The sequence below is a fragment of the Cladophialophora carrionii genome, assembly GCF_000365165.1.
Source record: "Cladophialophora carrionii CBS 160.54 unplaced genomic scaffold supercont1.6, whole genome shotgun sequence".
NCBI lineage: Eukaryota > Fungi > Ascomycota > Eurotiomycetes > Chaetothyriales > Herpotrichiellaceae > Cladophialophora > Cladophialophora carrionii.
Window position 1 is genome coordinate 1,045,283 of NW_008481831.1, and position 16,888 is coordinate 1,062,170.

General features: G+C 55.4%; 4 protein-coding genes across 4 annotated transcripts; 1 reads left to right on the top strand and 3 right to left on the bottom strand.

Annotated features, from left to right (window-relative positions):
- Positions 1-14: 14 nt before the first annotated feature.
- On the bottom strand, positions 15-1,862 carry G647_07335 (uncharacterized protein; the record flags this gene model as incomplete). The annotated part of the gene is made up of 1 exon (XM_008731651.1): positions 15-1,862. One exon carries the CDS (start codon positions 1,860-1,862, stop codon positions 15-17), a length of 1,848 nt encoding a protein of 615 aa, XP_008729873.1.
- Positions 1,863-2,382: 520 nt separating this feature from the next.
- On the bottom strand, positions 2,383-7,624 carry G647_07336 (uncharacterized protein; the record flags this gene model as incomplete). Its single annotated transcript, XM_008731652.1, has 3 exons — positions 2,383-2,635; positions 2,694-7,410; positions 7,468-7,624. 3 exons carry the CDS (start codon positions 7,622-7,624, stop codon positions 2,383-2,385), a joined length of 5,127 nt encoding a protein of 1,708 aa, XP_008729874.1.
- A 673-nt stretch (positions 7,625-8,297) lies between these two features.
- On the bottom strand, positions 8,298-8,996 carry G647_07337 (uncharacterized protein; the record flags this gene model as incomplete). Its single annotated transcript, XM_008731653.1, has 4 exons — positions 8,298-8,510; positions 8,559-8,721; positions 8,776-8,886; positions 8,938-8,996. 4 exons carry the CDS (start codon positions 8,994-8,996, stop codon positions 8,298-8,300), a joined length of 546 nt encoding a protein of 181 aa, XP_008729875.1.
- An 867-nt stretch (positions 8,997-9,863) lies between these two features.
- On the top strand, positions 9,864-12,866 carry G647_07338 (uncharacterized protein; the record flags this gene model as incomplete). The annotated part of the gene is made up of 1 exon (XM_008731654.1): positions 9,864-12,866. One exon carries the CDS (start codon positions 9,864-9,866, stop codon positions 12,864-12,866), a length of 3,003 nt encoding a protein of 1,000 aa, XP_008729876.1.
- Between the last annotated feature and the right edge of the window lie 4,022 nt (positions 12,867-16,888).

A 16,888-nucleotide genomic window follows, 5' to 3' on the forward strand; every position in this document is an offset into this window, starting at 1 on the left:
ACACTGTGCCGGCTTCATTCTGCATCGTCTCGCGCGGCATAGACGCTTGCTTCGCCTTTGGCCATATAGTCAAAGGACTCCTCACTCGTGGTCGTGGCTGGTGGACTCGGGGTGTCCTCTCCGTCCTTTGGCCCATCGCCCACCCGATGAAAGAAGTCCTCGGGGCTCTCCCCTTCAACTGAACTCGCCTGCCTTCCCTGCCACAAAACTCCATCTCCAAATCCCCAGCCGAGCCCCTTCCTTGTCCTCTTGACTTCCTCCTCTCGCAGACTTAGACCAGCCTTTTCTCCAGAGACACCCGGCAACGGCAAATTCCGACTATGCCACTCGCCCAGGAACATGCCCTCGGGATCACTCTCATCCCTCACCTTCATGAACTCAGCCATATCCCCACCGTACGTCTGCTCGAGGTACTGGCCCGTTGTCTTTGCGGAGAAGTTCTTGGCCCAATGTGGCTTGGCTCCCATCTCGCGCATAAGATACTCGAACGCTTCATAGTAGGTGTCGTGGCAGGGTGGATCGCGACCGTAGGGCCGATACAGTGTAGCATTGAGGTAAAGCGTGGGGCCTTCCGCCATCGTCGGGTCGAGGTAGGGTCGCACTCCGGAACGGTTCAGCTCCTCTTGGCCGGTATGGGTTACGCGCACTTCAACTGGACAATGAACCCAGATGCCCTTGCTCGAAACCGGGATCTTCGCCGCCGCGTCGTCATGATTGATCCATGCTGATAAGCGAGAGATTGCTTCAGGACCCTTGTCGAGTGGCAAAGCCCATTCATTCACAAACTGCGAGTATAGGCAGTCCATCAACAATCCCTCCCGTGCAGGTTGTACTGCGGACATTTCGAAGCTGCCTGGCTGAAAGCCGTACTGCATGCCGAACACGAACCATTCGATCCAGGGCAAAATGCGCGGGACGTAGTTGGAGAGAAACAATAAATTATGGTAGATGTAATAGCCGAGTCGACCGCCGTAGAATGTCTCGTTCGGCGGGCGACGAGGAGACTCGGTTCGACGGCCTCGCCAGATGACCGCGCGTTTCAGATACGGCAGCCACCAGACGCGAGTGAATTCGTCTGTCGTCCAGAGGTCCTTGTCCCACGTGCCGAGGACCTCGTCCAGGCTGTGGAGCGACTGGGACCACGAGATGTCGAAGTCCGGCACAGCCTGGATGGTGATTTCGACGATGATCCCCAAGGCGCCCAGTGAAAGGAGTGCAGCTCGAAACAGCTGCGGGTTCTTGGTCTGTGAGCAGGTGACCAGTTGAGAGTTGGACAGCAAGATGGTCAACGACGTGATGGATTCCGAGATCAACCCGTGCTTCAGACTGGAGCCGTGAGTGCCAGTCGAGATGACTCCGGCGACGGATTGGACATCGATAGAACCTAAGTTGGGGAGCGTGTACCCGTCCTTGGCCAACTCGACATTCAGATCATGCAAAGAAATCCCGGCGAGAACGCGATAGAGGCCGGGAGCGCCGTCCACGTCCTTCTCGAGGACCGCGCTGAGATTATCCAGATTGACCAACCAGGATGACGTGCAGGTGAGGTCGGATGGCGAGTGGCCAAAGCCCGTCACACAGATGCGTTTGCGACATCTCCGGGCGAGCGTGACGATCTTCTGGAGTTCGGGGATCGACGAAGGCTGGAAATACAACTCCGGGCGCGAGAAGAACGTCTGGGCCCAGGTATGGTGGAGGTAGCGCAGCTTCGGGTTGAATGGGATGGAATCACCGATCCGGGCCAGCTCGCGCTGGAGTCTGGGGTCGAGGTTGGCAGTGGCGGCGGCGCTGGGCCTGGCTGAGGGGTCCGAGGCCGAGGTGTTGGGTTTTGTGTGTGGCAAGTTGGGAGCAGCCCAATCCATGGTCGTCGTCGCAGAGCGCACAGGGAGGAGCGTGCTCAGCGATCAGTACATGTTCGACACAGAAGCGGGCGAAGGGCAGCGGGCAACGTGGCGGTGGCGGTGATGAATTGACGAGGTCGGCAGACGGCAGCCAGAATTTGAAGCGGACGTGACGCTGAGCCGCGGCGCGAGCAGCAGGACAAGAAGCGACGCAAGCGACCGAAGCGCCCGAAGCGAAGACACGCACTAAATTGGCCCCGCAGATTTTGATTGGGCAGCGGCTGATAACGCCCGCTGGGGGCATTTCACGCACATTCGACGTCTATGTACCACCAACCCGCGTGGTATATGAGCTGCAACTTTTCCAGACACCAGTTGGTCAAGATAGTCACAACATCCACCTCGTCCTTGTAGCGCCATAGCAGGTCATATCACATTCAAACCGTGAACTGTACAAGTGTACACGAATCCCAACCCGATCAGACGGAGACATTCCCACTGGGGAACTCAACGTCTCACGTCTCCAAGTGGTACAACTCACTCAGAGGGGAATGCCTAATTCCTGCACCACCTCTTCGACGCGCACACACAACTGTTCCCCTGGAGTCGGCGATCTCTGTGGCGTCCATTTGCGGAATATTGACTTGATGTGCTGCGGTGGCTCACCCATCACAACATAACACGACGGCAAAAGAGGCCGGTCTTGGACAGAAGGCGACAGGACGGCTATCTCTTGGGCAACCTGCACCGCTGTCGCAAACTCGGCGGGCTTTTTGGCGAAACCGCCGATCAAACTGCCAGAGACAACGACGTCAGTACATCGACCTGCAATTTGAACATGGTCAGACTTACACATAAAGTTCTCGATAGACATCGAGGATGTAGATGTGATGTCCATCAAGGTCCTTCTGGCTGAATGGAGCGACTTCTTCCACCAGAGCCTTGAGACTTTGTTTCGGCGGTGAAGATGCCCTCAGCCCCCAAAAGCCGCCTAGGCCGCCTGACGATTTGGGACGGTCGTGCTCGACGCGGTACAGCCTCGGTGGATGGCTGTCGCGCTCACCGGCTCCGCTGCTGCTCTGGGGTAGCATTCGCTTGGATGAACCGGAAGGTAGCGAGTCCCAGAAGCTTGCGGGTTCTTCGCCCTCCGAAACTTCCTCAATCTCACCCGTCAATCCCAAGTCCATGCCAATCAGCCTTGCGCATCCCACGTCTTCCGGGTTGCTGCCTCTGCCCTTCCATAAGTAGAGCTTGCCGAACTTCGCTGAAATGAGAAACGGGAGCCCCGTGCACAGGCTGTCGGCTGAGAGGTCGACTTCATCGAAAGCGACGTGCCCGAGATGCCTTCTGCCGCAGACCATATATAGAGCCGACGACTTGTTGCGCCGTACAATGACGATCCCACCCAGAGCCTGGAAGAACTCTGAGCTCTCCTTGCCTTGCTTGATAACTTCCAGTTTAGCACTATTCTCCCTTGCGACTTTCCTGCAGAATAGTTGAGCATCTTCCACAGCTGCTTCGGGCACTTCGTCTCCGCACCAGAGATACACCTCGGACAACTTCGAGCCTGAGGGTGATTGCATCGAATGCACACATAGATACATACAGTCTTCGAAGAGAATGTGCTCCTGTTGCGGCGGCATGGGCGTCTTCTTGCCATCGCCGGACACTTCCCAGATCTGCTTGTTGAGAGTCTTGGACTTCTCTGGTGTCTTATTCTGGGCCGAAAGGAAAGCATGCGTGTCAAACTCCGCCCTTTCACCTGCTCGCGGCAGGACGCCAAAGAAGCTCTCAAGCTGGGGTCTGACTGAAGGCGACGATGTCGTGGGCGAACTAAACTGTCTGGAGGATCCTGCTGCTCGCACTGCTAGTGGTTGCGGTTCCGGTGGCGGGGTCAGGACGGGGGCGGCAACCAGTTTCCTGGAACCTGTCCCAAGCTGCAACCCAAGCCCATTGGCTTTCGGTGGCGTCACTGGCCGCGGTTTCATCGAGCTAATGATATCAGGCTTTGGTGTCTTTGGAGTGTTGAGCTTTGACTTGTTCGGCGTCAAGGGCAAACCCGGCGCAAAGGCCGGAGAAAGCGCCGTTGCCTTCTTCTCGCCATCCGAGTCTGGAGGTGACGTTACCAGTTTTGAAGTATCAGGCAGGACTTCGATCTTCTTTGGCGTGGCAGGTTTCGCATGCGTGCCGGGGTTGGAGACCTTTCTTAGATCCGCGGATTTCTTAGGCTTCAGTGGAGGCGGCATGTCAACAGTCTCGGCAGGTGCACCCTGATTCGACACCCTTCTTAATTCCGCTGATTTGTTGGCAACGATGGGCTTCGGCTTCGACTCCGACTCGGTTTGGGAAATAGGAAGTGGTTCATTGATAGACTGCTTTACGATGGCCGTGTTGGCAATACTGGGCTTAGGCAACTCCGCTTTGGGCAGCGCTGGATACGATTGTTTGGCTTCAGCCAGGATCGGCTTCTCAATCCCAGCTGTGGGCGATGTCGGCAGCGACCGCTGGACTTCGCGCACGCCCACGTCTGCATTTTGGTCTCCCGTTGTGGGTTTGCTCGCACTTGGTTTCGGCGCGAACGAGCGTGGCGGCAAAGACGCTGTGGAACCCAGCGCGGACTCTGGTGACCCTATGACCTTCGGGGACACGGAGGTCGAGTTTGTTGCGGGCTGTCCAGATGGGGCTTTGCCGCTCGCGGGGGAAGATGCAGCGGTCTTAGGTGCCCTTCTTTTAGGACCTTTGGAACGTGCCTTGGTCATATGGGTCAGCTCCGCAGGGTCCTCTTTCGTGCTATCTCGCGGGTTCTGGTGAGTATCGCGGACCTGGATCCCACCTCGACCATTGGATGACGCATCTCCAGGAAGCTTGGGGCTACCACTTCGTGAAAGTATGCCGGCCAGCGCAGGATTGAGCCGAGCAGCAAGTTTGCTATTTTCAGGCAGCTTCACTCCGGAGCCTGACTCAGATGAAGGTGCAGGTTCTGCCACGTTGGTTTCCGGACTTTGCTGGCTTGGTCGAGTTGGTACATCGGACGCTGATCGTAGCGGTAGCACAGTCACTGGGGCAGCATCGGATTTCTCGGGATTGCTTGCAAGTATTGTCGGTGGTGCCGAAGTTCGCTCAGATTGCGCGACAGCTTCTCCCTTTGCTGGAACTGGTATGTCATGGACAACCCGTGGCTTCGACCCTCCAAGAGATGGCTTGGTACCCAAACCGCTCAATGATGGTTTCTCGCCGACTGCTCGAGGCTCGATCGCCGACACACTGGGTTTGGCTGGCATATCACTCTGCCTCTTGCTTTCCGCCTTCTCAGATGAAGTTCCCGTCTTCTGCAGCGCCATACGCTTGGCCAGTGCCTCTGGTACAGGGTCGTTATGTTTTTCTGTGGGGCTTGTCGCTTCAGGACGTTTGCCGATCGCACCACCACCTGTCTTCATTGCTTCCTTCTTTTGTAGGATGCTCTCCTTGAACTCGTCGACCCTTTTCGTCTTCTGCGGACCACCTGTGACGTTTAGCGCTGCTTTCCCCATCGTGATGTTATCCTTCAACTCGTCAGGGGCAACATAATTTTGCGTCTGAGCGCGCTTCAACTTTCCAAAGACTGCCTTGAACTCCGGTTCCGCGTTGTTATTGCCGGTCGGGGCTGCTTGACGTGATTTGAGACTGGCTCTGAAGTCGGGTTTCGGAGGCGTGGTCGGCTTTGGCTTCAGAGCTGGCATTTTTGAGTCGAGTTTGGGTTCACGGAATGTGGGGTTTTGGGGCCCTTTAGCCGTCTCTTGTTCATCTTGCAGGGATGTAACAGACGTGCTCGCCACCTTTTGGGTCGAGTTTGCCCCAAGTTGAACAGGTGTGATGTTTCTCTTGGACGGGATAATGGGTTTCTCCCCCGTTGTGGACGTGAAGGATTTGTCAGTTTTGTTCGCGTCACTGGCATCTGAGGACGGCAATGGTGTCGAGTTAGGCTTCTCGCGCCCAGTGTCCCTCGAGCTCAAACCTACGGCGACACCGACTGCTGTCGCTCTCTCGACTGTCTTCGAGTCCTTCATTGATGGTGTGCTGAGCGCCTTGGGTGCATTTGCGGGCTTTGACAAGGCCTCTTTGCCGGCTTCAGACGATTGGGACTGTTCCTGCTTGGCACGCTGCATGCTCAGCCTCCATGCTGGCGTCTCGGACTTCGCTGCTCTTGGAGACTCCGGCGGCTTGTTTAGGGCGCTCTCGAGCCAACTGGCCTTTGTCGGACTCCAGCGACGAGGATCCATAGTCTTCGATGGACTACGGGATAAGAGCGTGTCCGACGGCGGTGGCGTTACCGGACGGGTCTGTGGTGGTAAATCAGAAGCTTTACCTGTTTCCCCTGGGACCTCTTGCTTGGGTGTGATATCCGGAGCCGCCGCTGAATCGTCTTCCGGCCGTGGTAGTGAGCGACCTTTTGAGATTGCAACAGGCTCTCCGTGACTTGAAACAGGTCTCGAGCTGGAGAGTGGGGAAGAATTACCATCGCGCGACCCCCTAACGTCTCTCGAGGAACCACGACTGTGACCAGGAGTATAGCCTGAGACCGTAGCAAGGTGTGGTGGCCGGGTGGAGGCAACCGAGTCACCTCGCTTCAAGCCTGCACTGGCCTGTACACTCCATCTCTTGCTAACACTGTCCGATCGCTTCATCATTGCGCTTTCCACAAAACCACCCAGACCCTTAGTTGGCGAAGGGGGACGTCCCGAAGAAGACAAAATGCTAGGAGTCCTTCCCAGCCCAGGGCTGTCTACAGCAAAGGAGGTGTTCAGGTCTAATGGCTTGAAGGATGGCAAGTCCAGGGCGGGAGATTTCGAGGGGGACGAGGATACCATTGAGACTGGCCGCGGTCTCGGCCGGTCTGAGCTTGACGGCTGTCGCTGGCTAGAAGACAATGCATGAGCCGATTTTGGAGGTGACGACGGAGGCGTCGGTTTCCCGTTCTCTTCCTTTGAGCGATCTTCTGCAGCATTGGACATGCCCGGGAGCCGCATGCCCGGGCTCGCGGAAGCAGTCATCGTGTCAGAATCTGTCTCATTCTTGCGGTATGCTGCGGAGCCAATGCCTCGATCAGCGGTCTGACGAAACCACGAAGGATCTCTGGCCTCCAGAGTTGCAGCAATATCTTTCCTCGACATCTCCTCCTCGGCTTTCTGATCGGCAGCACTCGGAGTGGGGGTTCCCAAGTCCGGGATGGATGCGACAGACATCGGCCGGGTTCGCACCGCGCCGCCTCTTGACAAAGGCCTCTGGTTCCATGACAGTGTGCCGCTTCTGGAAAGTGTAGGGGCATGGGCAGGCGGGCTGGGCAGAGTGGGTTCCTCGTCGGTCAGTGGAGGTGGAGCTGGCAGAGGTCGAGAGAAGTCTAGCCCTGTAACGGGGGCTCGATCGTGTCTTGGGGATGTTGAGCCAGAGCGGCCGAGTGTTCGTGGTTGAAGAGGAGGGGTGAGAGCAATGGGAGGTTCAATGCTTTGTGTCGGCTTCGACGCAGCCTCTCTCGTGGGTCGCAAGGACGCTGTAGGGCCAGTCTTTGAGGGTGATAGCGACCGAGCGCGTTCTGCAGTGCATCAGCATGCCATCGCACTCTCCGGTGTACACCATGTTTGAACTGTACCTAATCTCCTTGCCTGTCTCTCTTTCCTGGCTTGCAACAACTCTTCCTCCGTCCGCTTGGATCGCTCAGCCTCCTCGGCAGTCTGTTTGGAACTGAGGCTGGCAATCCGAGCCAGGAACTGGTCGACTGACTCGGCGCCATCATTTGACGCGTCCATACTGCGTTTGCCGGTGAAAAGGTGCTGTTAGATTGCTAGAAGCCGACACGGTCTGGGATCACGCGGCACTCCACATGGGAAAATTGGGGTTCAGGTTGAAAGGGAACGACCGGCGCGTGGTTGAAGAGGTTGATAAGCGAGTGTAGGCGAAATGAAGAAGGCAATACAGGCCGCAGGGGGGAACTTGGACGAGGTCGCCCTCAGGTCGTCATATGAACCGCAGGCTGGATTTGTTGATGTTGATGTTGATGTTGACTGATGGATGGGAAGAGGACGAGGGCGGCTTGTCGGGAACACGCGCTCGTCTCCGCAGCAAAATCGGAAACTCAACCAACGGCGATTTTCATTGTTTATTTATTTTAAGTTGAGTCCGTCATCGCCTCCCGCTCCCTCTGTCCTTCGTCGGTTTTTGCGCGGCGCGGGTCATACTGCGAGAAAAGTATCCTCAGATAGGGCTGATCTTGCGACATGCTGCTTGACCTCCTGGTCGGGCTAGGCCAGCGAGAGGCCAATTTACGGCCTGTGCATCTACAGTACCAACCAGGGTCCCATGCGGCTCGTTCTGCGCCTTGTTTCAAAGTGACATCTAACGGTCAATGAGGCTGCTATTTGCCATCTTCCTCTCTGACTCCTTGCTGTACTCGGCCTCGAACCCTGACGACGAGTGCTACATTTAATACAAGAACAGCCGGTCGCGTGCGTCTTGGACCACCCAATCTAAGCCTTTCTCCAAATTCTCACCCGTCATGGCACTGCATGGAATGACCACCCATCGATGCGTCAAAATGGAATTCAGGTCCAGCAGCCGCGTAGCCTCTTGCTCGCTCATACCACCAGCAACATCCGTCTTGTTCAGAAACACCAGTAGACTCGCTCCTGCTAGCCGCTGGCCACTGTCAGCTTTCGCAGGTGTCGGTCCGGCATGCCAACTTACCTCTTCCAACAGTAGTCCTTTCAGCTCGGCCTTGCAGTCGTCAAGTCGTAGCCGGTCAGTCGCATCCACCACCCAGATGAGAGCGTCGGTCTTCTCGAAGTAGTTCCTCCAATACGATCTGATGGTCTTCTGGCCACCGACGTCCCAGATGTTGAGCTTGTACCTGCGCATGAACACGTTAGTTTCTCCAGAGGAAGCTCAACGGAAAGGAGCATACCCCTGGAAGTCGATCGTCTTGATAATGAACCCTAGTGTCGGGCTAACGGTATGAACATCTTCATTCATAATCTTTTTGACTATCGTGGTTTTGCCTGCATTATCCAGTCCTCTGCATAAAGATTAGCCCTCGTCTATCTGCGGGAGAACTGGCTTCACTCACAACATCAGAATCCGCATCTCCTTGTCTTTCAGACGAGCCTTGCGGAGAATGGAAAGCATCTTGTACCATATGCTGGCAGCTTCTCCACGAACTGGCTGGTTCTCGTCTCCAGGCACCTGCGCTTCGATACCAGTCTTAAGCTGCGATCACAGACATCTCAGCCTTTCACAGCTCAAACCCTTGTACTTCCATCAGAGCCCACTTCTAGAGACACGTACGCCTCGTAGTCAGCATCAATCGTCCCCTCACAGTGATTCAAAAACATACAGAGTACTTACCAAGAGCCGTTAACTTGCTGCGCTTGCTCCCAAGAGTCATCCACTGCGGCTGATTGGGTTGGGAACCGCAGCCGCTAGGCAGAGAATGGTAAAGCGGCGTGTTAGCGGCATCAACATGTCCCGGTAGTCTCTGCTTCACGCTTCTTTCAGTCACCAGTTTACCTTCTTCTCTTCAAACTCGCAGTATCCTCTTCTCGTGTGGCTTACTATTGTGTCAAGCTCTGCCTGGGACAAAAGCAATCCCGAGAGAGCAGTGCGCATGGACGCATGGACATAGCATGGCCCAAAGACAGGCTTCAGTCCCTGACCATCTTCTCGCCTGAGGGACGGAGACTTCTCCCGAAGGCCGGCACTGTAACAGGAGGCGGATGCCATGTCGTTTCCCTATGTCGGGCCGTCTACCATGGACAACGTCATTGGTATGCAAGGTCCTTCAAGACTGTCACCCGGTTCCTATCGGACCGCACATGCTAGTGACAGAGCTGGTGCTGTAGCACATGACCGATGTCACTGGACTAATGCGCAGGACCACTGGGAGAGGGTGAGTTCTCTTATATAAGCCCCTTCCCTTCAATGTCGTCTTCTTTTTTCCCCATCCACTTCTTGGAGAATCCGCTTATTTTCTGCTAGATTTATTCAAACCGAGACATGAGCTTCAATCCGGACGCGTATGGCAACCCCACACTCAAGAAGAGGGACAATAGTGCAAACAAAGGCGAGTCACGGCTAGATCGACACCCTGGCTGGGGTATCACTCAACACCCACCTGCTAGTCATTGGTCTTCTGGGATGCCGTGGCACTCTGCGCAAGGTGAAGGTCGGACACAAGATCGAGGTGAGGAACAGATGGTGGAGGAGGAGCAGGGGGAGGAAGTGACGTCTCTAGATGTCCAGCCGACAGAACCACAAAATGTTACAACTGATGGGAAAGTCAAAGGGAGTAACCCAACGTGGTTTCTGTCTCAGGACACTGTAGCGACAGTCGACAGCAGCGTTCGCGAATTCGACAAGACGGCATACGGTGATCCCTCGAGGAAGAAAATGACCAAGACCACAACCCACCCTCCGAAACAGAGACAGTCCAAATTGAATTCTGCAAACCCCCCGGCTGGACGGCGGAATGGTTGGCCAGAGGTTGGAACCGCATCCACCGCCGAGCCGCAGTCTTCACCACCTCTCGCGCACCGACCCTTACCCATGTCTCACGTTACACTTGACGCATCAAGAAATCCTCCGGAGCCGACAGACTACAACACACCTCAGCCGAAGATGAATGGTGGCCAGGAATCCCGTCTCAAAACCACGTCTAGCCGAAATGATCCAACAAAGTCAGTGACACCTCGCCCGGAGACCTTTGAGACCCTCAAGCAAGGTGACGAAACACCAGAACAACTGATTGCCCGACTTCAGGCCGAAGGTACACGTGACGTCTTCCAGAGAGTCAAACGAAAGGATCAAGGTGAGATCCCTACCACCACGGGCCTGGCCCTGCTCGACCTCTTGAGAAAGCCCCTACCTCCAGCCTCAGATGAGCCTCAGCCGGATGCGTCCACAACTGAAACACAACGCAAACCCTTGTCCAACATTGATCCAAGCTCATCCTGGAACCAGTCCTCCCAAGAGCCCATCAGACCCACTAACCACCTTCTCACAGAAATGAAACAGGCGAACAAGGATCAGCGACATTGGGAGCACGACATGAAGAATCCCGCTTTGTGGGAGCAGGCAGCACTTCCACGTGGCAATGACACGAGCAGTATTCAGCTTCAGGAACCAGGACCATCACGCAACACCACAGACCTGCAAAAGACAACCGGACTATGGAATCAATCAGCTGTACCATCGGTTAGTGACGGTGCTACGTGGAACGAGGGCGGAGCTCGGCCAGGCAATGAGGTCGCTGTACCACTCTTACACCAGTCCGGGCAAGGCAATGAGCACAGTTGGGCTTTAAGGCAGAAATCCGACAAAGCAGCACGGAGAAACTCTCGCTGGGCGTCTGCTGCAGATATGAAGGCTCCCAAAGCCAAGACGGACAGCAATGCTGCGGGCTCAGAGGAAGCGGAAAGTGACGGCGACTCCACAAGACCCATGGCTCGAGGACTTGGTCGTCTCATCCGCAGCCGCAAGCCTCCGGTGCCAGAAGAACGACTCGTCGGTTGGGATGGACAGTTCTTGCCTCCTCCAACTGACTGGGAGTATCGTCCACGGTTCTACAACAATACCCCGGATTACATCAGTGGTTTCGAGAACTGGCTCGGTGAAGTGACGGTGCGCACCATGTCGGAGAAGTCTGTTGCAGAACTGAGCTTCGGCGTCCTTCCCACTGAGCAAGTTGAAAATCTGGACAATCACCCAGATGGAATAGGCTTTGCACCGAGAGAAACCGTCCTCGGTCCAATCAACTCTGAGCGTTACGGACACAGACTGATCAAGCCAATCATGCCGGATCCTCAAAATCCCACTGATTTCGATGGTGATGCCAAGCTGGACCTTTCGGACCCTGACAATGCTCGATACAAAGATGAGACTGCACAACTTTACATCGCCAGACGTATGGCCCAGATCAAACATGTCCAAATGGAGGCAGAGGAGAAAGCGAGACTGCAACAAGAGGCTGAACGTCAAGAACAATTTGAACTTGGAATGGGCGCCAAAGCACAGGAAGACGACGCTGCCGTGTTCGGCGAGAGCAGCAAACCTCTACCTCCTCCCACAACCAAGAACATTTACCTCCGCCCTGCCGTCCAAGCCGATGCGCCCGGAATGATGGAAATCATTAACTGGTACATTACCCATGGGTTCCGTCCGCCCGAACTCGCGCCGATCAGCGAAGACGATATGATTGAACGCATGAGGATGTCACAGCACGCACGTCTCCCCTTCATTGTGGCTGTCGAGCGTACTCGCAAGACTTCTCGTCCCAAGGGTCGCAAATACCCACGGGTCAACCCAAACCACCCTATTCAGAACATCGACCCTGATTACCTCGGTGTGACGCGCGAGGAGCCGATCGTGGGCTGGGCAAGTGCTACAGACTGGTCTGCGCCAGACTACTGCGAGTGCATCGCCGCCGATCTGGAGCTCTACGTCGCTGCCTCTTCTCGCAAGTCCGGCGTAGGCCGCTGCTTGATGGATGCGATCCTCGACGCCACAGATCGGGGCTACATGAAGAAAGGCGGCTATGAATTCCGCGTCGCCCCAGAAATCAAGCATATGTACTCTGGTGGCGGTGGTCGGGATCTTCACAAATTGGTCTTTCAGGTCCGCTCGTACAACAGACCTTTCACGCCCGAGCAGATGGAGAGGATTCGTCGCTCAGCAATGGGTACGCCTGATTTGCCTCTCGACCGCAACGCGTCTCGTTGGAACAGAAAACTGCACAGCCGTGGGCCGACTCCTGCTCTCTCTGCAGATGAACGCGAACCTCCGAAGAAAGACTTCTCCAAGTCTGCGCGCATCGACGATCGGGAAGATGACTACGAGATCTGGCTGAAAGACTGGCTTGAGTCATACTGCTTCGAGGAAGAGGCACGCCTGAAGATGATGGGCACCAAGCATGGACGCTTCATGGACGTGAGGTACCTGAGTCGCGAGACGTGCTGGCAGCCTAGCGAGGGGAGGATCCCGGATTATACCCATGGATATTGATCCGCTGGAGAGAGTTCTGGGATGGAATGTCAGAGGGGAGAGAAAAGGGGCGAAGAAGCTATGAGGCTCTGATTGACAGTCGAAGCATGCGCAAACGAGAGGTAAAAAGGAACGGAGATGCTTGAAACAATCGATCACCACGCAACGGAACGGAACGGAGCCCCTCAAACGACAATATGGAGCACCTCAAACGACGACATGGAGCATACGAGACATGATGCGATGCGAAGTACGACGCACGACAAACGATTTCTTTTCTTTTCCCTCCTTTCAATCGAATTTTCGGCTTTTCGGCTCTTTTATTCTGCACACGGTCCACCATTAATGGTGAGCCACCGCATCAATGGCGCTTTTGACGGATGGAGGCGACTTTCTTCACAAATAGCGCCACAGTCAATCAGGCAATTGGCGGCATGTCACATCGTAAGACGGACATCGGGACGGCGCAAGGTCTATTGATGCCGCACCATCAGGAAACTTGGCATGAGCATCCTCCAGACGGAGTACTTTATTTTCCATAGAGTTTGAGAGCACGGCGCTGGCACAGGACGAGGATCTTTTCAGATAGATGGCTGTGGCACAAGCAATTCCTAGCCCGATTCAAGCACATACATCGCTTGATCTACCCACTATGGCTCTCAGAAGGTCTGAGGGTCTAAGGGTCTTTCCACCTGAACCATTCGTCTTTTCCCACTAATCCCATGCACGGTACATCCGCCGGCAATAGTGAGCCTCCATGGCAGCACTGAGGCGGCGTCAGACCACAATTTCGGGACAAAGAATGACTCGGGACATTCTGCGATGTATGTAGGCGATGGCGGAAGCAGCATGCTTTGTGCTTTGTGCTCCGTTTCAGGTGCCCACAGCTGCGTTGCTGGGTTGAGACTCGAGCTGTCCTATCCAAGCTGAAAACACGACGGTGCTCTGTTCCATCAAAGTTCACCTTCGCCAGGGGGAAACCGCGTTTGGCGTCGAAGCAGCCAGCGATCAGTCCCCTCTTGCTTTGCTAGCGCCCGGCATGCCAAGAGTTCTACTGGGTCCTTGGACATTCTTTTGGCACGAGTGACAGGAAGTTCGGGACTTGCGCGTATCCCATCCGAAGATGTGAAAGCACTAGCGCGTTGAAAGGGGATTTTTGTCGAGACGGCTCGCAAGCCACCGATGTAGCGCGAACCTGATTCGGATATGGACAGCCGCGAAAGATCGATCTGCGACGAGTACGAGTTACTGGTAGGAATGGCTAATGACTGTAAAGCATTAGCTGAAGCAGGCGCCGGTGCTGGCCCAGTACTTTACTTTAAGTCTCTGTGCGTGCTTCCAGGTCTCTCAGACAAGACGATCGCCGTGAAAGCCGAGTGTTGCCGGCCAGTTGTCGCGCAAGACTTCCAACAGCCGCCCTTTACGAGGTGGCAGCCAATTGTTCGTGGTTGAGCTCCGAGAGCATCGGTTTCGGGGAAACTTGGACCACAGTGGAGTATGACTGGCACCCCCCCTTTTGGGCCTAGAAGACCCTTGCGTCAGACTTTTAGGTCGCGAGCCGATGACAGGCCAGGTTTCAAGGCATCGGCTGGTATTTCCGAGTTTCTTTTGGGGGGTTGACAGGTGCGCTGAGACCGTGCTCATGACTACGCACTCACCGTGGCCTTCTGTGATTATCGAGCCTGTGTCAGCGTCTGTATAGGCTCAGTTTTGATGGACAAACGCCCCATCGACTATTGATGGCCTGCTTCCGGCTGCGATATGCGGTGGAGATTTCTTTTGTGTAACCAAAGGGGGATCACCAAGCAGCGATGGGGAGTTTCCAGATACGCGAGGGCGGCGGCTGGACGATCGGCCAACTCATGATCCTCGGTATGCAGGTCATCGCCAGCCCAGCGGCCACCCTGATTCGCCCTGGGTGGCGCTGCCACGTTGCGCTCTCTGGGTCTTGGGCATCGAAGGGGCACGTCTGCGACGTCTGCTCCTGGATTGTGGGAGTATGTCGAGGTTGCACAATGTGAGATCGACACACGCTGGGGCACCATCATGTATCTACCCGATCAAATGCGCAGTCAGATGGCCTGAAGTCGGGGTAGGTAGGGGGTAAACATAATCCTGGCTCTTATCGAAGCTTCTTCTAGGTCGAACACGAGCGTTCTCGCCATCCCGAGTCGCGCAGCGCGCCGCATGACAACGCGGGATTAGTCAAGATATGATTGAAGTGCGAAGGAACGGATTTGCGAACCGAACAAGCATCTTGCAATTTTCGTGTTCTCCGAGTGCTATCTGCAGCCTCGAAGTGTACTATTGTTTGACTACAACATCGCTCATTGGATCAAGATCAACGCGTTGCCTGCTGGCGATGGGCGTCTTGTCTGCAGGATCTAGCAAGGTTTCTCCGGCATGTGGCGCAATAGAGATGTGCATGGGCTGCAGGCCATTGTGGTTAGGACCTCCAGGCTTCCCGCGCTTGAACCGGAGCCGAGCTGAAGATGGGGTGGGAGAACACGCGCGCTGTCTCCCTGGCTTCTTTGCAGCGGAACGAATGGGGACAAGGTGGGAAAGACACACACACACAGACACACATACTGCACAATGGTTCAGTGAGGGCGGTAAGCTGATCGGGGATTTTCGACTCAGGACGAAGCCGCGCGCCGAGAGGGGCCCGGGAAGCTCCTGCGTCCTACTTATCTACGTACATGTGTTTGGCGCGGCAGACGCGGTTTGATAGAGCTCCTCTTCGGGTGTGTGGGATTGTCGATCTTCCCGCTCGAGGGCGACGGGATGTGAGGACTCGTACACCGTGTGGTCGAGCATCTTGTGGTAGAAACATTTCCCGTCAAATCACCGGGCACAGGCCAGCATTGTTTCCGTGCTGAGGTCGCTGGGTGCAAGGAAGGAGATCGAGTGAAAGTTGGGAACCGCGCGGCGGCTGGCCTGTAAACTGGTGTTCGCCTAATTATGCCCTAAGCTTCATAGGCTTGCCTGTCGTCAGACCCTTTCCAAGGAAACCTTAACTAGCTCATATTCTGGGTAACCCCTCGCGCGCCCACACTGGCACTCGGGCCCTCAACCATCAACCCTCGACCAGCTCTTGCCCTTCTAACTTTTTAGTCGTCCTTCCCGCACTTTTCACTTCGTCTCTGCCTCACCCCTCCATCCTCCTCCTCGAGTCTCTTGCTTTAGTGCGCGCGTCTCTCTTAGTATCGCAGTGTTACTTCTGCTTTCCTGCTTCACTTGGCGCACTGCTCTTCTCGGGAGTTGCTCACTTGTTGCGTCTGGTCTGATCTGTGGCTTGGCTGTCCATTTTTGGCCCCATCTAACCACTGCGCATCTGATCTGGTACGTAGCGAAGTCCTTCACACATCTCTTACTTCCCCTCGGATGAACCCTCGGGCTGTGGCGCGAGTGCAAGCGACGAACCGTGGTGCGGCGGCGACCGGATCTGAGTGTGCTCCAAGATTGCGGTGGTGTGAGCGGAAGTCGCAGACGCAAGGGCGACGGCAACACCAAAGAAGACAGAATAGCACACACGACGACATCACGACCGACCTGGTTGCACAGGGCTCCCGCTGCGGACACCTTCCTGACCTCCTCGTCATCAATAGCCTTCACAACGATGCCGATGCGCACTAGCGACAGCTTCACTACCTTCCCACAGTCGCGGTTTTCATCTTGAAATTGTTCGATGCGCTGACTTCTATCTATCTCCCAGACTTCAGAACAACCTTCCATCGCCATCGACGTTTCGTGATCGCTTTGTACCCTCCTCCCTTGGACAGTTGCCGTTCGGGATATTCTTGTGCGACAAAAGTTGGGTTTGAGTTATCAGAAAGTCCACATAATACCTTCGATATCCTCTTCATCATCGTCCATCGCGAGACGACTTTGCTTGGTACGCATATTCAGCGCCTGCTCTGCCCTCTGCGGTGGTCTTGTGACAGGCAGCAGTTCATCACGAGTTCTCGACCCGGAATCTGACTCATCTTACAGAAGCTCTACTTTAGCCTTCAATTCCGTCATCTCATTTTCCGTCTTCTACA